General features: G+C 42.9%; 1 protein-coding gene across 3 annotated transcripts in view; it reads right to left on the bottom strand.

The window, feature by feature from the left end:
* Positions 1 to 3046: 3046 nt before the first annotated feature.
* sytl5 (synaptotagmin-like 5) overlaps positions 3047 to 26568 on the bottom strand; it is a 139381-nt gene continuing 115859 nt past the window's right edge. For all 3 annotated transcript variants that reach the window (XM_086006622.1, XM_086006624.1, XM_086006623.1), the window contains 5 exons: positions 26005 to 26166; positions 19279 to 19387; positions 8385 to 8520; positions 7347 to 7555; positions 3047 to 5828 (listed from right to left, as the gene is read on the bottom strand). In XM_086006622.1, coding sequence (XP_085862748.1) covers positions 5686 to 5828; positions 7347 to 7555; positions 8385 to 8520; positions 19279 to 19387; positions 26005 to 26166 — 759 coding nt within the window. In that variant the 3' untranslated portion in view covers positions 3047 to 5685. The remainder of the gene's footprint in view (positions 5829 to 7346; positions 7556 to 8384; positions 8521 to 19278; positions 19388 to 26004; positions 26167 to 26568) is intronic.

Here is a 26568-nt window from a genome sequence, read left to right as displayed (position 1 = left end):
CTTGTAATACCTTTTGTTATACTCTTAATTTGTAATGCTTACTTCTAAAAGTTATTAAGACTTCCGTGTAGAATGTCAGACATTACAAAGCTAGCTATTTATCTTTCCCCATATTTTTGTGTATTTTCAACACTGACCTGGAATGACTTGAAAGATATCTGATTCATTCATACTGCTGCATTGATTTCAAACTAATCGTAACAAGGGTGATTTATGATTTAAAGATTGCCTGGAGTTTCTGCTTTGGGTGCAATCGGCGATCCGGGCAGAAATTGCGTTCAAAATTGCGCTAGCTTTAATACGTTTTTTTTTGCTCAGGTTTCCACTCAAATCATTTGCATATCGCCAAACGCAAAATCTTCCGTGAACATGCGCAATCGGGCAGCATTTTAGAACGTAATTTTAAAAAAAAGAAATTTTTGCATGAAAAATATTCCGTGATATATTTAAGAGTAGTAAACTGTTGCAGTTTTATTAATACAGCTGAAAATGGGTTTAATCACAAAAAATAAACAATTTTAATTAGAGTGTCTAGTTCACCACCCATGAGTAACCCGATTTTAAATAACTGAAATGACTTTAAAAAACTATACAGAACTATACTAGTTACATTGGCGTACTGTAATCAGTTTCTCAATAAATTAAAAAATATTTTAAAGCTTTTAAAATGTGCCTATTGGTGCCCTTGCGCCTAAAAGAAAGTTTGATTTTAAGAGCCCTTGAAGGCCCGCAAAAGGGCACAATTAGCGGGAACTCGCAATGGTGATTAATTCAATCTGGGGACGTAGCCAGTTTTATGGGTGAGGCTGGTTACTAGCACGGTGTTTTCTAAACTAGTGCAAAAGATCGCGGAACTGATTTTCATTGGACATAATTTGTGCCTGAAATTCCTCAATCTTTTGCGCTTGTTTGGCCAATTTTGGGCTAATTGCGTTGAAAAAACCAGCGCAACCTAGCGGAAACTCCAGGCCAATAACTTTGGTCAATTCAATTTTTTTATGTTGTGCATATTGATAAACCAATCCATTTCTAATTTGATCTGTCTATTGAGAGACTATTAGAAAATGTTTGTACTTTTTGTACTGGCCATTTATTAAAAATAATTACATTATTTAAAATATTTAAATGTATTCCATATAAAAATATTATCAGCTTTGTGTACAGAGCATCCTAATGTAACTCATGATTGCTTATTTCACCTTCATTCTGCTTGATAACACAGGTAATCATTTTTCAAAGCATTGGTGTGAAATGTTTTGCACACACTTGGAAGTTAAAATGGGAAATATTCTACTCGGTATGTAGGAAATGAGCACAGTAGCGTACAATAGAGGAAATTGGATATAGCTTGTATGTTGATCTGTCTCTGGTAGATCGTGTTACCACATTTTTCCTGGTTAGAGCAGTTCAGAAGCCTGTTCCTTATAATGAAAGACATCACAAAACAGTGTAATAATTTTCTATTTTTTTTCTTTTTTTTTACACAAAGGATATCCATTAAAAAATTTCTGGGAGCTAAAAGTCCCCTAGGTTATGGTTATTTTATAGTAGAATTTTCCGTTCCAGTGTCACTTATCCTGGAGTGCTCTGACATAGCACTATATTGAGTTACATACCGGAGTGCTATGAAATACCCTTATGTCGGGGTACAGCTGGAGTGCTAAGACCAACAATTATATTGAGTTTCAAGGAGCTTGTGATAATGTGGCCATTTGCAATTACCCAATACAGTAATGTCAACATTGTTACTGTGATTTATAAGCAAGGCGGGTACACATTGTTAATTGGAACAGGGACCTTTTATCTTGAAGACAAAAGGTTTTTGCAGAAAAATGGCAGGAATGAGACATTACTACAATATTCAAATCTATTTTTAATCACTTCCTTCTGTTCCTGTACTACATTAAAAAAATCTTACTTGTGTGGTATTTAGTATCTTTCCAGCACAAAGCCTTCGTAACACCATAAAGATTGATTGATGTTTCTAACTTAGAAACTTTTATTTGCTTAAATTATTTATATATACTAGTCCCATGGCATTGCACATAGGAGTCAAGCATAGCCTTGGGGGAAGCAGGGCCAGACATTGGGGATAATTAGATCAGTGCGTGAAGACATAATGCAGTCTCCATTTTAAAGTCATACATTCTGATCTTTCCTTCTATTTCCACTATATATTCAGCACACCATTTGGAGGCAGGATGTAATTACAGTGTGAAAAGTTTGCATAGGCAGTTTCCATTGTGTATATGGACATTGGAATTTATAATGGAAGTTGACAGGAATTGTACAGGTAAGATTTTTAGTATAAGATATAAAATGGTGTAGAGGGGGAAAATTCTCACATGAATACTTAGACTATTGCAGAGTCTTATCCTGGACTATTCATTTAATGATCATATTCTAACTAATGTAGATACTTTTTTGTAGGCCAAAATATTTTGCCAGTTACAAGTATTTTCTAGGGGGAAAAGTTGCTTTCTATGAGCATTTTATTTAGTTTTAGATAGCCACCCCTAGTCAGAATTATGTAATGGTAAAAAGAAAACTGCAAGTCCTGAAAATGTGAAATAAAAGCACAAAATGCTGGAAGCAACAGCAAATTGATCAGCATTTGAATGACAAAGTTAGGTTTATGAGTTGGGTGTGACCTTTAATCAGAACTGCCCAATATTACCTTAGTATCTTCAGCTTTTACAAAACCTTTGTGTGTACTTGCATATAGTAACTGGCCAGTATCTACTTTGAGAACTCTGGTTATTTAATATAAATCTAGTATTATGAAATAACTGTACATATGCAAGTACACTACTGCCTCTCTAAAACGGTGTCCTCATAAGCCATTTAAAAAGTGTGTTTTTGATAGCGGCAATGTTTGAGATGCTTCATTACATTGCAGAGACCTAGAAACAACATATTGCAGGTGATGAATATTAGCTATTTTGAGTTAGTGCTGCATGGTTATGTTTGCAATCTTTCCCCTTTCCATATTTATAGAGAAAAAAGTAAAATAAAGGCAAAAATTACTCTCATACAACCATTAGAATAAACGAACATTTTTATGTTAGAAGGAATTGTTTTACAAATGTCATTTTTATAAAGATGTAGAAATGTATATAGCTTAAATTGTAAAGTTTTGATGACACAAGAGCTGAGGGTAATCTGGTGCAGGAATAGATAAACTATAATACCAGTTTAAAAATATTTAAATCTTGGGAGTTAATAGTTTTCCCCAATAATTCATAATCATTATAACAATAGCACAGTTAACATTGTTTTGTAATAGATATAACACAATGACTTTTATTTTAACAGTTCAAAACAAAAGGATAATGTTGCACTTTATCATGTTTCACTATTGCACTAGCCATATTGAATCCAGGAAACCAGTGCTAGAGGACTCTACATTATTGTGTATGTCACATTACCTCTTCCACAATAGCTGAACATTTTATGTTTCTCTCTGCCCCTCTTTGCCTGAAGCTGCTGACTCTCGATGGAATATGGTTCTCTGGGCAAAGGTTGACTTCCAGTACATCACCATTGTGGCCATTACTTCTATGTGAGTGTTACCAGACTATTTGGCTCTGGGGGATTGCACCAAAAATGATAACCCCACACTTGGAGTAGGGCTTGCTGTATTGCGATTACAACTGGGAGTGCCCATAGCATACCCTCTCCCCTTCTGCTACCCAGGGCCACTAAAGCCAATTGTAGCACCTCTATGAACATAAGAAATAGGAGCAGTAGGCCATTCGGCCCTTTAAGCCTGCTCCGCCATTCAATAAGATCATGGCTGATCTGATCTTGGTCTCAACTCCATTTTTCTGTCGCCATAACTCTCGACTCCCCTGTAGTTCAAAAGTCTGTCTCAGCCTTGAATATATTCAATGACTCCGCTTCCACAGCTCTCTGGGGTAGATATTTCCAAAGATTCACGACCCTCTGAGAGAAATTCCTCATCTCCGTCTTAAATGGACGACCTCGTATTCTGAAACTATGCCCCCGAGTTCTAGATTCCCCTACAAGGGGAAATATCCTCTCAGTATCTATGCTGTCAAGCCCCCTCAGAATCTTATATATTTCAATAAGATCACCTCTCATGCTTTTAAACTCCAATGAGTATAGGCCCAACCTATGGCTGCTCCAGCCGAGATCGGTTTACCCAACAATAACCAGGGATCAAATGAGATATCCCATATACTTTACCACGAACCATTGGGGTATGATTTTTAACAGAGGAATATTTTAGTCCATAATGGCTGAATCTATGAAATCTACTAATGGTAATGTGCTAGAATCCAGAACTACAAAATTGTTGCTATAACTATAGCTGAAGTCATTAATTTATAATTTTGTAACTTGTAGCATGTTAGAATCCTTGAAGATTACCACAAAAGAACTGCATGGTTTGGGTGTGGTGGTTACATGGTGAGTATCCAGTCTCTTTGTTTAGCGTGCAAAGGCAACGGATATGTTCAGGAGAACTTCAGGATTCATTGACTTTGATATGATTTGGTTTCCTCCTAAAATCTTAGCTGGGGCAATGGCCAAAACAAAGCGTTTCCAGATACCTTCTGATGTTTTTTGATAATGTGCTTACAGTACACACCATGGAGCACGTACATCATTTCACGTAGACTAACAGACATTGGATTCTTCACTCTTACATTAGATTACTGCCATTACAGGTGGGGAAAGTACTTTATGGTTTGTCCTTTTTCATGATCGTTTTAGTACATGCAAGTTCAGTTTTATTGAAATACAGTTCTGTAATTTTTTTGATTTGCATACAGTTTTAATTGCCACCACTTCCTTCTTCCCTAGGTCCTATTAAAAGAATTATTTACACAGTGAGTTTCTGTTCACAGCCCTGCTGACAGTAGCTGGTGACAAGTTGAATTATAAGGAGAGAGGCAAAGTCAGACAGTGATTCATGTAGGGCCTTCGCATTCACTTTTGGTGTTGGCTTGAGCTGCATTGGTCCAGCTACCCACCCTCGCATGTGCGGTTTTTGCATTGAAAAGCCGACTACGTGGGATCCCTGGAGCAGGAAACATTGTTGTGTGGCATAGAAAGGCCAAGAGAGGGAATAAATTGGCATTTTAAAATGACCAATCCACTGACCAGAGTGGAACCTGCCATTAAATAGAAACATACTTTGTTACAAGATATTGGGAAAGGTTTCCTCTGTGCACCACGTTCTTCATAATCAGTTATGATCTTGCTAGAGTTAACAGAGAAGAGCTATTGCAGAGAGAAAATCTCTGCACTTGTGTTCATATCACTGAAATCGCTAACTCAGTTAAACCAGGAAACAGGGACAGTTTAATTGTTGGTGGTATTTGCGACTAGAACTGGAACCTTGTTCGATAAAGTATCCAAACCTCTCTGAATTCCTGATTATTAACCTACAGAGACAGACACAGCTGAACAACTAGAGAAAAATGTTTTCTCTTCCCAATTGCAGTACCGGTTAAGCAGACACCAGATACTTTTTTACAAAAAAAATAAACGGTTTAAAAAATCTCAAGGAAATGTATTTACAAAAATTAAAGAGTGAAAATACAGCTGTACTACTATAAGGTAATATGTTCAGTCACAGAATTATCCCGACTTTGTCAGCTTCAATAATACAGTAGTTTAATGACAGTATTTTAGGTTGTATTCTTTCCGTCTGTCAATTCAAAGTTGCCGCTTTCCCATGCTGGCTCTCAGCATTATTGTGCTCTCCACAGAGACACCTGGGTTCGCTATCATTTGAAGCCAGATGTGCCGTTCCTCCCCTTGGGAATCCATCCAATCAACTTCATTCCCATAGCTCTGACCTGTTGAGCAACAAGTATGTGACAGCATAAACATTTAGGTGCCATACCAGTAATTTTTTTTAATTCTTACCAACCAAACATGTCAAATTATCATCTAGACAGGCAGGCAGTGTTCTTTTGTCAGATCAACAATCCAAATCCAGATTTGTGTAATAAACAATGATAAACACGTTAAAGTGACCACTTTTCAGATTCCCTAACTGTATTTAAACAACTTATTGGGCAGATTAGCATAAATCTCAACTTTTTTGACAAAAAGTGGAAGTCTGCACTAACTTGTCTTTATGGAATTCAGTAATGCTGTGCCTAGGGAGCGGCCTCTTGGACTGATTTTGCTGCAAGGACATTGTCTAGACAAGTTAATGAACTGAGTGAATTATTATTAGTAGTTCAACGTTCACACTTTTGCAAGACAGCACGCAAAGTGTGTTACTAAACAATTGCGTTCTTTTAAAATCTTTTTTCATTTTCAGGAATTTCTCACCCTGTACATTTTAGTTCTCAACCTCCTGCTGTTTTCAACCATTGCTTCATATTATCCAGTTAGTGGGTGGGACTTCCACCCACTCTGGAGATGCCCACACACCCTGGCTGTATATCTAGCCCAAGGATCATTTGCATACAAGTGTGGGGCCTCTCTGGCGTCTGCTGGTGAGTTAGGACAGAGGCGTTCTGTTAACTGTCTTTCGGGCCTGTTGCAGCAGGAGGAAGAGGCAGCTCCTGGGGGAAAAAAAAAAGCACTTTCTAAAAATGTTGCTTGATGCTGCCAGGCCCCTCTCTACTGACTTTACATTGAAGCAAATGGCAGGAAGTAAGCAATGACTGTATTTCCCACATTTTAGTTTAAATTGTACATGCTTGCCCACTTAAAGGTGGGCAGCTTTTGTGCTACCAGGATGTGGCAGGGTTTATCATTTCTATCTATCTTAATATTTAATACAGGGCACTCCACAGCTGGAACAGGAGCATCAGCTACAGGAGTATAGACTGACTCAAAATTCATTTAACGGCTCTGCCACAAGCCGAGAATCTGCCCTAAACGATCTTTAACGGTCTTCTGACTCCTAACATAGCTGAAAAAGCTTTTGTTATTACTACCACTATTTTGCACCATCTTCTTTTCCAGAGACCTCTTAGCTTATTTGGCTGAAGGACTGCAGAGCTGCTAATAGCCACGGAACTACACTCCAGTGTGGGAAAGGGAGGTTGGAGGCGGTTTCCCCAACCACCAGCTTACTTCAATAGATTAAACTTGTAGCAGTTTTATTGTTGTAAATAGAACCATATTGCCTGATTTTGTTTTACTTATGCAGCTCTCATGAATATAAATGCGATACAACAACAGCATTGTAGCTATTGGGCCAAGCACCATAGCTATAATTTCTACATGGCTACAGTCTGAGCAAAGATTGACTTTTCTCCTTAGACTACTTTCCCTGTTAGTTTGTAAGCTGGTTATTGTGGAAAAATAGAGGACAAAGAGGTTAAAAAGAGATTTTTTTTTTTTAATGTAATTACCATTGCCATGGTTGAGTCTGATGCCCCCTAGAAAAACATTGCTGGAAAGTGATTCTTTGTCCCAGACGGTTAGCTCTAAGGAGACATTTTGTAGATCACTAGGGTGTAAGCCGCTGTAGGTGAAGGTGTGGTTCCACTGGGGGTTTACACTCTTTTTAATGATGGGTGTTTTGTGCTTAGAAGTTTTGTTGTTGTCAGGAAGCAAGTATCTGATTTAAAACAAAAAATCAAGCAACAAGAAGTTAACATTTTACCTCAGAAACAGAAAACCTTTAAACATTCATTACACATCTGAATCTATTCGCTCTCCTATAAGAACATAAGAATTGGGAGCAGGAAGAGGCCATACGGCCTCTTGAGCCTGCTCTGCCATTCAATAAGATCATGGCTGATCTTCGACCTCAACTCCACTTTCCTGCCCGATCCCCATAATCTCTTGATTCCCCTGGAGTCCAAAAATCTATGTATCTCAGCCTTGAATACACTCAACGATTTAGCATCCACAGCTCTTTGGGGCAGGGAATTCCAAAGATTCACAACCCTCTGAGTGAAGAAATTTCTCCTCATCTCAGTCTTAAATGACCTACCCCTTCGCCTGAGACTATGCCCCCTAGTTCTAGACTCTCCAGCCAGGGGAAACAACCTCTCAGCATCTACTCTGTCAATCCCCCTCATAAAATAATGCTGGTAAGAGCTCCCTAAATAAGAATTTTAGTAAATCTTCTCAGCATTGAAGTCTTGTCAAAATCTTCCCACCATTTGTTTTCTGCCTGTGATGAGTCATAGTCCTGTACAAATAATCACAGTGGTAATATGCAGGTTAGTAATGATTCAGTATCCACTGTCTCTGTTGCCGTTTCTCTTAGGTTACATTTTAATTTCTAATAGTTGGGAGAAATGCTTTCTCTAGTATCCCAGTTAATTATTTACAGCTACTTGTTACTGCATTGTAATGATGTATTTTTGGTCACAGATTATCCAATTTGCATGTGATGCCTCAAGGAACACAAGGTGATGCTGATTTTTTCTAAAACTTACCCTTTTACAAAGGTATCTGAAGCTCCTCCCATTTTTACTGCAGTTAAATTTTTTGCTTCCTTAATGAGCACCTCCAATACTCCGCCACTGGATGCCTTGGCAGAGCCTTTCTTTCCTCTAGTGAAACTTCTTTTAGCTGTGTGGAATGGAAGAAATTTAAATTATTTTTAAGCTAAAATCCAAATAATTATTGTCACAATAAACCATTCCATTTGGAAACAATAGTGGTAACAATTTAGTGTTAAATGCCTTGGCTTATGCAGTGTATTTCTATCCAAACGCGAAGTATATTACAGGCCACAAGACATCCTATTGAGAAAAGTGAGAGGTGCTACATTATACTCACAACTTAGAATTACTGAAGCTGTTGTCGCAACTATAGGCGCCACCGCAGCAAAGTAAACATCTGCGGTGCAAACTTTGTAATAACTGTTACTGAGATATCAAACTGACTCAAGATAAAGCAATACCTACAAGTCATAAAGATACAGGTGACCAGAGACTAATATACATTTGGTTTGCAGTTTCCTAATTATGTTTGTCTTCTCTACAGCAAGAGATAGAGGATTATGTCTACAATTAGTATCTGGCTATCTGAGCATCAGAACCTTTTTGGTTGGTGGTTACTTAGTTATCGTGCTCTCTTATCTAGTGGTAACAGTATATTACAGTATGGGTCAGGCACCTTCTGCTACGCTAAACGAGGTAGAAATATAGAAAAGTGTTGTTTCATATATATCCTGAATGGAGGTCGTCCAGGAATAAAATATCTTGCAAGATATTCTATTGGATTGTATGTCTTTATCAACCAGAATGGATTCTAAATTTTATATATACAAGTTACAAAATGGAAAATAGCCATTTGGGCCAAATAGTCCATAGAGAGTGGGCTGCACATAGTGATCCTAAACGGAGTGCTTCTAGACAGAGTGCTACATTGGGAATTTGGAGAGAGTGGGAATTCGCAGCAGGGGGGAAGGGGAGAGAGCGAGAGGCATGGCCGAAGATGAAGGGAGGCCCGAGAGCCCGGAGAGCGAGCTCCAGGTTTTGGAGCTTGAGCAGCAGCTAGCGTCACTGTGGTGCATCCATAAGGCTGAGGTGGATAGCACGTTTCAGGAGGTGGTCACCCTGCAGCACAAGAGTGTGCAGGCAGAGAGGAAATGGGTGACCGCTAGACATACCAGGAGGACCAGGCAGGTAGTGCAGCAGTCCCGAGTGCATCTTGCTCTCCAATCAGTATGGAATACTGGTGAGGGTGATGGTTCCTCTGGGGAGTACAGCCAGAGCCAAGTCCATGGCACCACGGGTGGCTCAGCTGTACGGGGGTGGGAGGAGGAAAATCGGGAAAGCAATAGTGGTAGGGGATTCGATAGTATGGGGAATAGACAGGCGTTTCTGTGGCCGCAGACATGATTCCAGGATGGTATGTTATCTCCCTGGTGCCAGGGTCAAGGATGTCACTGAGCGGCTGCAGAACATTCTGAGGGGGGAGGGTGAACAGTCAGAGGTTGTGGTCCAGTCCATATCGGTACCAACGACATAGGTAGAAAGAAGGATGAGGTCCTGCAGGCAGATTTTAAGGAGCTAGGAAAGAGATTAAAAAGCAGGACCTCAAAGACAGTAATCTCCAGATTACTCCCGGTGCCACGAGCTAGTGAGTATAGAAATAGGAGGATAGAGCAGATGAATGCGTGGCAGGAGGGAGGGCTTTAGATTCCTGGGACATTGGGACCGGTTCTGGGGGAGGTGGTACAACGGGTTGACTGGGCGAACGGGTTGCACCTCAACAGAGCCGGGACCAATGTCCTTGCAGGAGGGTGGGGGTTTGCTAGTGCTGTTGGGGAGTGTTAAACTGATTTGGCAGGGGGTTGGGCACCAGGATGTAGCATTAGAAAGGAGAAACAAAGTGCACAAAGGATTGGGAGAGATAGATAGTACTAGAGTAAGAAATAGTAAGGTATTAGGTGGGGTCAGACTACGAGAGAATACAAGAAGGTCTAAGATAGGTTTACGGTGCATGTGTGTGAATGCACAAAGCGTGGTAAATAAGGTTGGTGAGCTACAGGCGCAAATAGCCACATGGGAATGTGATGTGGCGATAACGGAGACCTGGCTCAAAAAAGGGCATGATTGGGTTTTAAATATTCTTGGCTAGGTGGTGTTCAGGAAAGAAAGGAGGTGGGGTGGCAGTATTTATTTAAGAGAATGTTACAGTGCTGGAGAGAGAGGATATCCTGGAGGGGTCAAGGACAGAATCTATTTGATTAGAATTAAGAAATAACAGGGCTGTCATTACCCTACTAGATGTATTATATAAGCCACCAACTAGTGTGAAGGATATAGAGGAGCAAATTTGCAGGGAAATTAAAGAGCGGTGCAATAACTATAGAGTAGTGATAATGGGGGACTTCAACTATCCTAATATAGACTGGGATAGTAATATTTGTAAAGGGCAGAGGGGGAAGAATTTTTGAAGTGTGTTCAGGAGAACTTTCTTGATCAGTATGTTTCCAGCCCAACGAGGAAGGAGGCATTGCTGGATCTGGTTCTGGGGAATGAGGTAGGGCAAGTGTCAGTAGGGGAACATTTAGGGAACAGTGATCATAGTATTATAAGGTTTAGATTAGCTATGGAAAAGGACAGGGAGCAATCTAGAGTGAAACTACTTAATTTGAGGAAGGCAAATTTCAGTGGGTTGAGAATGGATCTGGCACGGGTAAATTGGAATCAAAGATTGGCAGGCAAAACTGTAATCGAACAATGGACTGCCTTTAAAGAGGGGATGGATCGGGTACAGTCGAGGTACATTCCTATGAGGGGGAAAGGTATGGCACCTACATCCGGAGCTCCCTGGATGACGAAAGAGATAGAGAGTAAGATGAAGCAGAAAAAGAGGGCGTATGACAGATGTCAGGTTGAGAATACAAGTGAGAATCAGGCTGAATATCGAAAGTTCAGAGGGGAAGTGAATAAGAAAATAAGAGGGGCAAAGAGAGAGTATGAGAATAGATTGGCAGCTAACATAAAAGGGGTTTCAAAAGTCTTCTATAGGCACATAAATAGTAAACGGGTAGTAAGAGGAGGGGTGGGGCCGATTAGGGAACAAAAAGGAGACCTATGCATGGAGGCAGAGGGCATGGCTGAGGTAGTAAATGAGTTTTCAAACTTACATTTTGTGGTTTAACGTTTCTTGGGTCTCTGTTGTGTAGCGCGGAGTGGTAGTAAACAAGGGCCCTTGAGTATATCATTTAATTGTAGTGTAATTAGTGGTATTGATTTGATTTAATTTAATTTGAATTAATTAAAGGATAATTCATGGCAGGACAGCTCAGCCCCATGGCATGCTCTTCCTGCACTATGGGAAATCAGGGACACTTCCTGTGTCCCTGACAACCATGTCTGTGGGAAGTGTATCCAGCTGCAGCTACTGACAGACCGCATTGCGGCGCTGGAGCTGCGAATGGATACATACTGGAGCATTCGCAATGCTGAGGACATCGTGGATAGCACGTTTAGGGAGTTGGTCACACCGCAGGTAAAGGCTGCACAGGCAGGAAAGGAATAGGTGACCACCAGGCAGAGTAGTAGGCGCAGGCAAGTAGTGCAGGGGTCCCCTGTGGCCATCCCCCTTTCAAACAGATATACCACTTTTGATATTGTTGAGGGAGATGGCTTATCAGGGGAAGGTAGCAGCAGCCAACTTCCTGGCACCATGGGTGGTCCTGCTGCACAGGATGGGAGGAAAAAGAGCGGGAGAGCTATAGTGATAGGGGATTCTGTTGTAAGGGGAATAGATAGGCATTTCTGCGGCCGCAAACGAGATTCCAGGATGGCATGTTGCCTCCCTGGTGCAAGGGTCAAGGATGTCTCGGGGCGGCTGCAGGGCATTCTGGAGGGGGAGGGTGAACAGCCAGTTGTCATGGTGCATATAGGTACCAACGATATAGGTAAAAAATGGGATGAGGTCCTAAAGCTGAATATAGGGAGTTAGGAGGTAAATTAAAAAATAGGACCTCAAAGGTAGTAATCTCAGGATTGCTACCAGTGCCACGTGCTAGTCAGAGTAAAAATAGAAGGATATTTCAGATGAATACGTGGCTAGAGGAATGGTGCAAGGGGGAGGGATTCAAATTCCTGGGACATTGGAACCGGTTCTGGGGGAGGTGGGACCAGTACAAACTGGACGGTTTGCACCTGGGTGGGACTGGAACCAATGTCCTAGGGGGAGTGTTTGCTAGTGCTGTTGGAGAGGGTTTAAACTAAAATGGCAGGGAGTTGGGAACTTGTGCAAGGAGGCAGAGGAAAGGCAAGCAAAGATAGAAACAAAAGACAGGAAGGAGAAAAGCAAAAGTGGAAGGCAGAGAAATCAAGGGTGTAAATCAAACGGCCACAGTAAATAAGAATTCTAAAAGGACTAAGAGTGTTAAAAAATCAAGCCTGAAGGCTTTGGGGGAGAAATTCAGTAGGTTGCGCTACCCGTTAGCGCCTTCAGAGGCGACTGGCGCCCGGGCGCGGCACTGCCCACACCTCCCGCTAAATTCCGCGGAACGTTAGTGGTGGCGCTAACCGTTAGCGCTGCGCCGCTGCCGATGACGTCATTGGTGTATGCAGCGCCCCCGATTTACCGCCGGACACTATGTCCGACCGGTTCAGGGGGGCCTACCTGCGGCTGGGGAGGCGCAAATTAAAGGCGAGGTGCGGGGCGGCCATTTTTGTTGTTGGCCGCCTGCCAGCACCAGCCTGCGCTCCTGTCCCCGGCCTCCTGACCAACCCCCCCCACCGCCACGGAGTGCCGGCTGCGTTCCAAGAGCCCGGCACTTCTCTTCGGTGCCGGGCTCTTTTGCCTGCACTCCCGATCCTCGGGGGCCCAACTGGGCCCCAGATCGCGCTGCACAAGGCCCTTCCCGAAGGGAAGGCCTGCAGTGCCGCAGCGTGTGGCGCTGCGTCATGTTGCGCCATGATATTCAGTCGCAGCGCCCCAAGAGGGATGCGGGGTGCCTCCAGTAGTGCCGCGCTTCCCTTTGGGGCGCAACCACTCAATTTCCGGTGCACGGGCGCGAATGTTTCCGGGGCGCTACTTTTAGCGCCCTGGCGAGGCTGGCGCCCCAAACGGGGCTATACTCAATTTCTCCCCCTTTGTGTCTTAATGCGAGGAGCATTCGTAATAAGGTGGATGAATTAGCTGCGCAAATAGATGTAAACGGATATGATATAACTGGGATTACAGGGACATGGCTCCAGGGTGACCAAGACTGGGAATTCAACATCCAGGGGTATTCAATATTCAGGAAGGACAGGAATAAAGGAAAAGGAGGTGGGGTAGCATTGCTGGTTAAAGAGGAGATTAACACAATAGTAAGGAAGGATATTAGCTCTGATGATGTGGTATCTGTATGGGCAGAGCTGAGAAATACCAAGGGGCAGAAAACATTAATGGGAGTTGTATACAGACCCCCAAACAGTAATGCTGAGGTTGGGGATGGCATTAAATGGGAAATTAGAGACGCATGCAATAAGGGCACAGCAGTTATCATGGTGACTTTAATCTACATATAGATTGGGCTAACCAAATTAGTAACAATACTGTGGAGGAGGAATTCCTAGAGTGTATATGGGATGGTTTCCTGGACCAATATGCTGAGGAACCAACTAGATATCAGGCCATCTTAGACTGGGTATTATGTAATGAGAGAGAATGAATTAGCAATTTTGTTGTGCGAGGCCCCTTGGGGAGGAGCGATCATAATATGATAGAATTCTTCATTAAGATGGAGAGTGAAGTAGTTGACTCAGAGACTAGGGTCCTGAATTTAAATAAAGGAAACTACGATGGTATGAGGCACGAGTTGGCTAGGATGGATTAGGGAACGTTACTTAAAGGGTTGACGGTGGCTAGGCAATGACAAACATTTAAAGATCGCATGGATGAACTACAGAATTTATTCATCCCTGTTTGGCATAAAAATAAAACAAAAAAGGTGACTCAACCGTGGCTAACAAGGGAAATTAGGGATAGCATAAGATCCAAGGCGAGGACATATAATTTGGCCAGAAAAAGCAGCAAACCTGAGGATTGGGAGCAGTTTAGGATTTAGCAAAGGAGGACAAAGGGATTAATTAAGAGGGGGAAAATAGATTATGAGAGTAAGCTTGCAGGGAACATAAAAACTGACTGTAAAAGCTTCTATAGATATGTGAAGAGAAAAAGATTGGCCAAGTCAAGTGTAGATCCCTTGCAGTCAGAATCAGGGGAATTTATAATGGGAAACAAAGAAATGGCAGACCAATTAAATACACACTTTGGTTCTGTCTTCACAAAGGAGGACACAAATAACCTCCCAGAGATGTCGGGGAACATAGGGTCTAATGAGAGGGAGGAATTGAATGAAATCAGTATTTGTAGGGAAATGGTGTTAGGGAAATTGATGGGATTGAAGGCCGATAAATCGCCAGGGCCTGATAATCTACAACCTAGGATACTTAAGGAAGTGGCCCGAGAAATAGTAGATGCATTTCTGGTCATCTTCCAAAATTCTATAGACTCTGGAACACTTTCCATGGATTGGAGGGTAGCTAATGTAACACCACTATTTAAAAAGGGTGGTAGAGAAAAAACGGGGAATTATAGACCGGTAAGCCTGGCATCCGTAGTGGGGAAAATGCTAGAGTCCATTATGAAAGATGTAATAGCAAAGCACTTGGAAAACAGTGACAGGATCGGACAAAGTCAACATGGATTTACAAAAGGTAAATCATGCTTGACTAATTACTGGAATTTTTTGAGGATGTAACTGGTAGACTAGATAAAGGAGAACCAGTGGATGTGATGTATTTGGACTTTCAGAAGGCTTTCGATAACGTCCTGCATAAGAGATTAGCATGTAAAGTTAAAGCACATGGGATTGGGGGTAAGGTACTGTCTTGGATAGAGAACTGGTTGGCAGACAGGAAGCGAAGTGTTGGAATAAACAGGTCTTTTTCCGAGTGGCAGGCAGTGACTAGTGGGATACCGCAGGGATCGGTGCTAGAACCCCAGCTATTCACAATATATATAAATGATCTAGACAAGGGAACTAGATGTAATATCTCCAAGTTTGCAGATGAGACAAAGCTGGGTGGGCGTGTGTGCTGTGAGGAGGATGCAGAGAAACTCCAGTACGATTTGGACAGGTTGGGTGATTGGGCAGATGCATGTCAAATGCAGTATAATGTGGATAAATGCGAGGCTTTCCACGTCTGTGAGAAAAACAGGAAGACAGATTATTATCTGAACGGCTATAGATTGGGAAAAGGGGAAGTGCAACGAGACCTGGGTGTCCTTGTGCACCAGTCGCTGAAGGTAAGCATGCAGGTGCAGCAGGTGGTTAAGAAGGCAAATGGTATGTTGGCCTTCATAGCGAGAGGATTTGAGTACAGGAACAAGGATGTCTTGCTGCAGTTGTACAGGGCCTTGGTGAGACCACACCTTGAGTATTGTGTGCAGTTTTGGTCGCCTTATCTGAGGAAGGATGTTCTTGCCATGGAGGGAGTGCAGCGAAGATTCACCAGACTGATACCTGGGATGGCAGGAATGACGTATGAGGAGAGATTGGGTCGATTAGGCTTATATTCGCTAGAGTTTAGAAGAATGAGAGGGGATCATTGAAACTTATAAAATTCTAACAGGACTAGACAGACTAGATGCAGGAAGGATGTTCCCGATAGCGGGGGAGTCCAGAACCAGGGGTCACAGTCTAAGGATAAGGGGTAAGCCATTTAGGACAGATGAGGGGGAATTTCTTCACCCAGAGAGTGGTGAACCTGTGGAATTCTCTGCCACACAGGGCAGTTGAGGCCAGTTCATTAAATATATTCAAGAAGGAGTTGGATATATTTCTTGAGGCTAAAGGGATCAAGGGATATGGGGAAAAAGCAGGGACAGGGTACTGAATTTGGATGATCAGCCATAATCTTATTAAATGGCGGAGCATGCTTGAGGGGCCGAATGGCCTACTCCTGCTCCTATCTTCAGTGTTTCTATGTACTTTGCATCTGTCTTCATCAAGGAAGAAGATGCTGCCAAAGTCACAGTGAAAGAGGAGGTAGTGGAGATACTGGATGGGATAAAAATTGATAAAGAGGTGATACTAGAAAGGCTGTCTCTACTTAAAGTTGATAAGTCATCAGGATAGGATGCGATGCATCCTAGAATGCTGAGGGAAGTTAAGGAGGAAGTCGCGGAGGTACTGGCCATAATCTTCCAATCCTTCTTAGATACGGGGTGGTGCCAAAGGACTGGAGAATTGCAAATGTTACACCCTTGTTCACACAAGGGTGTAAGGATAAACCCAGCAACTGCAGACCAGTCAATTTAACCTTGGTAACGGGGAGCTTTTAGAAATGATAATCCAGGACAAAGTTAACAATCACTTGGACAAGTGTGGATTAATTAACGAAAGCCAGCATGGATTTGTTAAAGGCAAATTGTGTTTAACTAACTAGATTGAGTTTTTTGATGAGGTAACAGAGAGGGTTGTTGAGGGCAATGCGGTTGATGTGGTGTACATGGAGTTGCAAAAGGCATATGATAAAGTGCCACATAATAGGCTTGCCAGCAAAGTTGAAGCCCATGGAATAAAAGGGACAGTGGCAGCATGGATATGAAATTGGGTAAGTGACAGGAAACAGGGAGTAGTGGTGAACGGTTGTTTTTCGGACTGAAGGAAGGTATACAGTGGTGTTCCTCAGGGGTCGGTTCTAGGACCACTGCTTTTCTTGGTATATATTAATGACTTGGACTTGGGTGTACAGGGCACAGTTTCAAAATTTGCAGATGGCACAAAACTTGGAAGCGTAGTGAACAGTGAGGAGGATAGTGATAGACTTCAAGAAGATATAGACACGCTGACACGTGACAGAAGAAATTTAATGCAGAAAAGTGCGAAGTGATACATTTTGGCAGGAAGAACGAGGAGAGGCAATATAAACTAAAGGGTACAATCCTAAAGGGGGTGCATGAACAGAGAGACCTGGGAATATAGGTGCACAAATCATTGAAGATGGCAGGGCAGGCTGAGGAAGCGGTTAAAAAAAGCATACGGGATCCTGGACTTCATAAATAGAGGCATAGAGTACAAAAGCAAGGAAGTTATAATCATTCTTTATAAAACAATGGTTCAGCCTCAACTGGAGTATTGTGTCCAATTCAGAAGGATGTGAAGGCCTTAGAGAGGGTGTAGAAAAGATTTACGAGAATGATTCCAGGGATGAGGGACTTCAGTTATGTGGATAGACTGGAGAAGCTCGGGTTGTTCTCCTTAGAGCAAAAGGGTTGAGAGGAGATTTGATAGGGGTGTTCAAAATCATGAGGGGTCTAGACAGAGTAGATAGAGAGAAACTGTTCCCAATTGGCGGAAGGGTCGCGAACCAGAGGACACAGATTTAAGGTGATTGGGAAAAGAACCAAAGGTGACATGAGGAAAAACTTTTTTACGCAACGAGTGGTTAGGATCTGGAATGTACTGCCTGAAAGGGTGGTGGAGGCAGATTCAATTGTGGCTTTCAAAATGGAATTGGATAAAAGTACTTGAAGGAAAAAAATATGCATGGCTACGGGGAAAGCAGGGGAGTGGGACTGGCTAAAGTGCTCTTACAGAGAGCCAGCACGGGCTCGACGGCCGAATGGCCTCCTTCTATGCTGTAACCAGCCTCATTTCAATAATTTGGGTGAGCTGCCAGCACCTTTCGTACCTCCAGAGGCAGCTTGCCCATTACAAAGGGATCAATTTTGCACCGCTTGCCTTGGTAGCAGCAAACCTCAGCTAATTCCTGGATGGGGAAGGAAGGAGAATGGGAGGGGATGCAATCGCAGACCAGCAGCACCCCTCAGGAGTGCTGTGGAACCAGGAGGAGCACTCCTGCTCCTCCTAGCTCCACATTAAACTTGAAAAAAATATTTTACTTTTTTGTTGGTGGCTGCTACTTAGCAACTGTTTAAGAATTTTGAGTAGAGCAGGCCTGACACCTTTTTGTGCACATTATTTGTTCTGTGTATATACTTGAAAACTTCTTCACTGTTACTTGAGATTTCTCAGAGATCTTGCATTGTGTTCTCTTGGTTTTTCATTTTTGTTTAACCTATTTTTTGCTAGTCTTTAGTTACCCAAACCTCCTGCCTATCAGATTCCTTATACATATTGAAAGCCACCTGCTTATCCTTAGTATGCTATTTACACCCCTATTTAACTATGTGGGCTCTGTTGTTCTTTGATCAGAATGAATTTTGATTGCAATAATGGTTGAGAAATCTACAGGAAAACAATGTAATGAACCCCTGCTCTGTACATAAGTATAAGCTGTTCTTACATTTCGCGAGACTTTGCTAGTATCACCAGTTCCCACAAGAGCAGGTCCCATGGAGCCAGTTGCACACCTAATGTAAAACTACTGAGACTCACTAAGACCAACTAAAAAATGGGTCTTCCCAGTGAAGCCTGGAAATTTCACATTCAGTTCGTGGCCATTGGTACAGGAGCAGTGCTTCAACAACAACAATGAGATATCTGCGCTCCTCTAATTCTGCCCTCTTGAGCATCCCTGATTATAATTGCTCAACAATTGGTGGCCGTGCCTTCTGTTGCCTAGGCCCTAAGCTCTGGAATTCCCTGCCTAAACCTCTTCGCTTCTCTACCGCTCTTTTCTCCTTTAAGACACTCCTTAAAACCTACCTCTTTGACCAAGCTTTTGGTCACCTGGCCTAATTTCTCCTTTTCTGGCTCACTGTCAAAATTTTTGTCTTATAATATTCCTGTGAAGCACCTTGGGAGGTTTTACTATGTTAAAGGCGCTATATAAATACAATTTGTTGTTGTTGTACTCTACATAGAGCAGCTGTAATAGATGTAAATTCACTTACCTTTTCCATGTTCTGGTGGATGGGGTAGATGCTGAGCATATGGGACATAACGCAAAGAAATTGTCAATTCCCCTTTATACTGTAGAACATTATCTACAGCAACCTCCATCTAAGAACAAGCAAAGGACAAGTATTTCTGTAAGAATAGCACTTAAATCCGCCCATATACTGATTGCACTTGTATCCTTAGAGCTTTTCTGATGTGCAGGTTGAAGTAATCGAACAATTGCATTTTGTGACATATTATTTATATTTCATGTACAGGTATATTGCATTACAATTGAAAACAAATGGGTCCTGGAAGGTAAGAACAGTTCACTGTGACTTCACCAGTACTTGCCAAAGATCATTGTGTCAATACAGTTTGCATTTCAGCTTAATACTAAACCTGACTTCAACTTTGGACAACAGTTGTTTGCAGTCATTACTTGGAGGGTGGTTATGAGAATAGTTGCTCATATAACCACTGTTCAATATATACCATGACATGATTGGGTTGCAGAACGACAAACCAATGATGCTGTTGCTCTGTACCCCCAAATTGTGGAATCACTACTGGATGGGGTACAGCGTTGCCCATGCTGGGATGGGGGACAGTGTTGCCCATGCTGGGATGGGGTACAGCGTTGCCCATGCTGGGATGGGGTACAGCGTTGCCCATGCTGGGATGGGGTACAGCGTTGCCCATGCTGGGATGGGGTACAGCGATGCCCATGCTGTGATCTGGAGGCTGGTGGTCCTGCACTCACACATGGTTAGTGTGCTGCTCACCATGCTACTCAGGAGGAGCTCCTGCTATCTGCTGTCCACCTAGCAATGGTTCAAACATTGCTAATGACCAAGTGGTGACTTTCTATCTTGGAGTAGTGGGAAAAAGGTTAGATAAAGGCTTAGGCCACAGACAAAACTGCTTCTAATTTGTACTAAAATAGCCATAAGCATTTCTCATCTGAGGTTGGGACTAAGACACATTATTGAGTGAGAGTTAGAATCATAGAATGGTTACAGCACAGAAGGAGGCCATTCAGCCCATCGAGCTCGTGCCGGCTCTCTGCAAGAGCACTTCAGCCAGTCCCACTCCCCTGCCCTTTCCCTGGTGCTCTGCAATTTTTTTTCCTTCAGGTACTTATCCAATTCCCTTTTGAAAGCCACGATTGAATCTTCCTCCACCACCCTCTCAGGTAGTGCATTCCAGATCCTAAGCACTCGCTGCGTAAAAAAGTTTTTCCTCGCGTCACCTTTGGTTCTTTTCCCAATCACCTTAAATCAGTGTTCTCTGGTTCTCGACCCTTCCGCCAATGGGAACAGTTTCTCTTATCTACTCTGTCTAGACCCCTCATGATTTAGAACATCAAATCTCCTCTCAACCTTCTCTGCTCTAAGGAGAACAACCCCAGCTTCTCCAGTCTATCCATGTAACTGAAGTCCCTCATCTCTGGAACCATTCTTGTAAATCTTTTCTGCACCCTCTCTAAGGCCTTCACACCCTTCCTATAGTGCGGTGTGGACACCGTTGAGGTCGGGCCAGTGTTTTATAAAGGCTCATCATAACTTCCTTGCATTTGTACTCTATGCCTCTATTTATAAGCCCAGGATCCTGTATGCTTTTTTAATCGCTATCTCAACCTGTCCTGCCACCTTCAACGATTTGTGTACGTATGCCCCTAGGTCTCTCTGTTCAGGCACCCCCTTTAAAATTGTACCCTTTAGTTTATATTGCCTCTCCTCGTTCTTCCTACCAAAATGTATCACTTTGCACTTTTCTGCGTTAAATGTTATCTGCCTGTGTCTGCCTATTTCACCGATTGTCTATGTCCTCTTGAAGTCTATCACTATCCTCCTCACTGTACTTCCAAGTTGTGTGTCATCTGTAAATGTTGAAATTGTGCCCTGTACACCCAAGTCCAAGTCATTAATATATATCAAGAAAAACAATGGTCCTAGTACTGACCCCTGGGGAACAGCACTGTGTACCTTCCTCCAGTCCGAAAAACAACCGCTCACCACTACTCTGTTTCCTGTCACTCAGCCAACCTCATGTCCATGCTGCCACTGTCCCTTTTATTCCATGGGCTTCAACTTTGCTGGCAAGCCTATTATGTGGCACTTTATCAAATGCCTTTTGGAAGTCCATGTACACCACATCAACCGCATTGCCCTCGTCCACCCTCATCAAAACACAATAGTTAAACACGATTTGCCTTTAACAAATCCGTGCTGGCTTTCCTTAATTAATCAACACTTATCCAAGTGACTGTTAATTTTGTCCCAGATTATCGTGTCTAAAAGCTTCCCCACTACCAAGGTTAAACTGATGAGCGCTGTAGTTGCTGGGTTTATCATTATACCCTTTTTTGAACAAGGATGTAACATCTGCAATTCTCCAGTCCTCTGGCACCACCCCTGTATCTAAGGAGCATTGGAAAATTATGGCCAGTACCTCTGCAATTTCCCCCTTTACTTCTCTCAGCATCCTAAGTACAGCCAGCCTATCTAGTACCTCCTCTTTATCAATTTTTATCCCATCCAATATCTCAACTACCTTCTCTTTCACTATGACTTTGGCAGCATCTTCTTCCTTGGTAAAGACAGATGCAAAGTACTCATTTAGTACCTCAGCCATGTCATCTGCCTCCATGCGTAGGTCTCCATTTTTGTCCCTAATGGGCCCCACCCCTCCTCTTACTACCCGTTTACTATTTATATGCCTGTAGAACACTTTTGAAACCCCTTTTATGTTAGCTGCCAATCTGTTCTCATACTCTTTCTTTGCCCTCTTATTTCCTTTTTCACTCCCCCTCTGAACTTTCTATATTCAGCCTGATTCTCACTTATATTCTCAACCTGACATCTGTCATACGCCCCCTTTTTCTGCTTCATCTTACTCTCTATCTCTTTCGTCATGCAGGAAGCTCTGTCTTTGGTTGCCATACCTTTTCCCCTCGTGGGAATGTACCTCGACTGTACTCGAACCATTTCCTCTTTAAAAGCAGCCCATTGTTTGATTACAGTTTTGCCTGCCAATCTTTGATTCCAATTTACCCGGGCCAAATCCATTCTCAACCCACTGAAATTGGCCTTCCTCCAATTAAGTATTTTTACTCTAAATTGCTCCCTGTCCTTTTCCATAGCTAATCTAAACCTTATGATATATGATCACTGTTTCCTAAATGTTCCCCTGACACTTGCTCCACTTGACCCACCTCATTCCCCAGAACCAGATCCAGCAATGCCTCCTTCCTCATTGGGCCGGAAACATACTGATCAAGAAAGTTCTCCTGAGCACACTTCAAAAATTCTTCCCCCTCTCTGCCCTTTACACTATTACTATCCCAGTCTATATTAGGATAGTTGAAGTCTGCCATTATCATTACTCTTTTGTTCTTTCATCCCCTCCCCCCTTTCCCAGCCCCTGCACTTGCTTAAAAATCTGTTCCATTTCCTGCTTTTTTCCAGTTCTGACGAAAGGTCATCGACCTGAAACGTTAACTCTGTTTCTCTCTTCACAGATGCTGCCTGACCTGCTGAGTATCTCCAGCATTTTCAGTTTTTATTTCAGATTTCCAGCATCTGCAGTATTTTCTTTTTGTATCATCATTACTCTATTAGTTCTTGCACCACTCTGTAATTTCCCTGCAAATTTGCTCCTCTATATCCTTCCCACTAGTTGGTGGCCTATAGAACACATGTAGCAGTGTAATGGCACCTCTACTGTTTCTTAACTCTAACCAAATTGATTCTGTCCTTGACCCCTCTAGGACATCCTCTCTCTCCAGCACTGTAATAGTCTCCTTAATCAATACTGCCACCTTTCTTTCCTGAATACCTTATATCCAGGAATATTTAGTACACAATTCTGCCCTTTTATGAGCCAGGTCTCTGTTATCGCCACATCATCATATTCCCATGTTGCTATTTGCACCTGCAGCTCACCAACCATATTTACCACGCTTCGTGCATTTACACACATGCACTGTAAACCTATCTTAGACCTTCTTGTATTCTCTCTTAGTCTGACCCCACCTAATACCATACTATTTCTTACTCTAGTGCTATCTGTCTCTCCCAATCCTTTGTGCACCTTGTTTCTCCTTTCTAATGCTACATCCTGGTGCCCATCCCCCTGCCTAATTAGTTTAAACACTCCCCAACAGCACTAGCAAACCCCCCCACCCCTCGTGAGGACAATGGTCCCGGCTCTGTTGAGGTGCAACCTGGTCCCGCCTGTACAGGTCCCACCTCCCCCAGAACCAGTCCCAATGTCCCAGGAATCTGAAGCCCTCCCTCCTGTACCATCTCACCAGCCATGCATTCATCTGCTCTATCCTCCTATTTCTATACTCACTAGCTCGTGACACCGGGAGTAATCCAGCGATTACTACCTTTGAGGCCCTGCTTTTTAATCTCTTTCCTAGTTCCCTAATATGTGCCTGCAGGACCTCATCCCTCTTTCTACCTATGTTGTTGATACCGATATGGACCACAACCTCTGGTTGTTCACCCTCCCCCCTCAGAATGTGCTGCAGTCGCTCAGTGGCATCCTTGCCATCAGTGAGGCAACATACCACCCTGAAATCATGCCTGCGGCTGCAGAAATGCCTGTCTGTTCCCCAAACTACTGAATCCCCTACCACAATTGCTTTCCCGATCTTCCTTCTCTCTTTCTCCCCCTCCCCCCCCCCCCCCCCCTGTACAGCTGGTGCCATGAACTTGGCTCTGGCTCTACTCCCCAGAGGAACCATCACCCTCACCGGTATTCATACAGGTTAGAGAGTGAGATGCACTCAGGGGACTCCTGCACTACCTGCCTGGGCCTCCTTGTCTGTCTGACGGTCACCCATTCCCTCTTTGCCTGCACATTCTTATGCTGTGGGGTGACCACCTCCTGAAACATGCTATCCACATAGCTCTCAGCCTCACGGATGCATTACAGTGACACCAGCTGCTGCTCAAGCTCTGAAACCTGGAGCTTAAGAGCTCTACTTTGCAGAATGGTGTGCTATAACCGGCCTGCTTAATACTGACTGTGTGAGCAAAAAAGGATAAGTGTTCCATTTCCTAGCACTGGCATCCTTCACTTCAAGGAACATAAAATTCAGCCAAACATGGTTTTAAATCAGTTATGCAAAATTGTGGCTATAATACTTTGCTTTAAGCACCATTATTTTAATTTTAATGATTTTTATAATGATTGCTTTAGTTATAGAATGACAAATATTGTTTCAGTTCAGTTTAAAGAATAATCTGTGTTGAGACAAGTAATGGAGTGGTTTACTAACTATAAAAAGTGCTCATCAGAAACTCTCATGCCACATATAAGCTGAAAAGATTGTGATTCTAAAACATATTTTGTTTGAATTCAAAAATATACATTGCATACAGAAAGGCAGACTTTCCATTTCAAATGAATGGCATTTTGATGTTATTAATAAGCAACAACTATATAGGTACTCATTTAAGATTTGTAGCTAATACTTCAAGGGGGAGAAATTCAGTATCGCCCTGTTTGGGGTGCTATTAGCAGCCGGGCGCAAAGTTTAGCGCCCAGCGCGAATTATCGCCTCCGACTGCAAACTTGGCCTCTATCACCCCTGGAGGTGATTTGAGCGCTAAATCAGGCGCTACACACCTGTCTTAAGCCGCTAACGTCGAGGAGCAAGGCGCTACCTCAGAGCGCTGGTGATGTCAGTTAGCAATGGAACACAGACAGACTGGCGCCTTCCAGTTCTTAAAGGGGGGGGGTCATCTTTCTGGCCAGCCACACCCTGCTCATTGCAGCCTTGAATCTCTGGCTGGAGAGACCTCTAAAGCAATTGTGTTGGATGCACTAATGGATAGGCCCAGGGAAAGTGCTCGGCGTTTAGGAACCTCAAAAGTGGTGCTGAGGGCCAAAACTCCTTAGGACAGTGTTAAATCTTTCCAGACATCTCTCTCACCTGCATGTACCAAAAATTTTGCCAACAAGAAAAGGCAGGCAGCACCCGCCTTTAAATAGCACTCCTCCAGCCCCTTCCCGACTGCAAAACATTACCCTCCACCTGTCGTTGCTAGCAGCGGGGGGCGCGACTCAATATCCGGTCCGGGGCGTTGCACGCTCGACTGCGTCACGATCTGCGGGCGCAGGAGATCGTGGCGGTAGTATTTAACACCGCCACGCTCAGGCGCTAGTTGCTTTGCGCCCTGTTAGGGTGCTAACGGGAGGTGCTAATCAACCGAATTTCCCCCCCCCCCCCCCCCCCCGAAAATCCCTAAGTCAGTGAGGTACTGGAGGATTTATAAGTACTGTATCCCAGTATGAGTCACTGCCTGGAGGAGAGAAGCGAAGAAAAAGGACAATTATTGCTGTTTAAAATAATATACACCGCTACAGGTCTGTTGAAATTGTTACATCAGATTCATCACGTGATCATCAATCATGGTATTGACCACTATAGGACTTCCTATACAATTTAATGCAAATGGCAGAACTTAGTATACTATTGGTATTTCATTTGAGAAGGTCAAGTCTTTTTTTAAAGATTATTTACTCTCCTTCCAGTTGGATGCCTCCACAAAATGCACTTTCATAGCTGCAAGGGCAGATAGGTGACCAGATCCTGGGCCTCTTCCAATTCCCCTCCGAAACACGCCAATAGCAAATGGCCTGAGGTGATTGTCCCTCCTGATTTTCCCTTACTCTGTTGGGAGTGGAAACCCTCTATTCTAATCTTGTATTTAGAAGCTCACCTTTGGCTGCAGTAGAAACCATTCCTCAATTTGTTTTTCCAAATCCCAGGCATCAAATGGTATCTCCACTTCACCTAAGAAGCTGTTCCGTCCAAACCTGTCATAGTGCCAGACTGACAGCTGTAGAGTTCTTGTCTCCAGTTGTGTGTGACTGATGACGTACTGCAAGAAAGGTTACAAAAATGGGATAATTTACAGATAATAGCTGAGGCAGTCATCTAGAAACATTCTGTTCAGCCATGTATTGCCAATGAAATGCTGCCATTTAGTAGCAAATAAAATGAATCAAACTGAAATGTCTCCTCAAGCCTGTCACCAAAATGCTGCTTTCTTAAGGCAGTTATTTCAACATGAAAGAAAAGTATAACAAGTTCTAGTCTACAGCGAGTGTAGTACAAGATCCACATTTAATCACAAACATCTCTAATATAAAAGCTTTACATATTCATGCAATTTTGTATTTCTATTTTTCATGCACTGTGCAGAGAAACTCTCCAGGATCAGAAAATATCGGAACCACAACGTCTGCAGGTTTTTAATTGACCTGCCACAAACAAAGCCACA

The sequence above is a fragment of the Somniosus microcephalus genome, chromosome 14, assembly GCF_052327205.1.
Source record: "Somniosus microcephalus isolate GS21.2 chromosome 14, FLI_Smic_1.0, whole genome shotgun sequence".
Taxonomy (NCBI): domain Eukaryota; kingdom Metazoa; phylum Chordata; class Chondrichthyes; order Squaliformes; family Somniosidae; genus Somniosus; species Somniosus microcephalus.
Note: the sequence above shows the minus strand (reverse complement) of the source record. Positions and strands in the feature narration are given on the sequence as shown.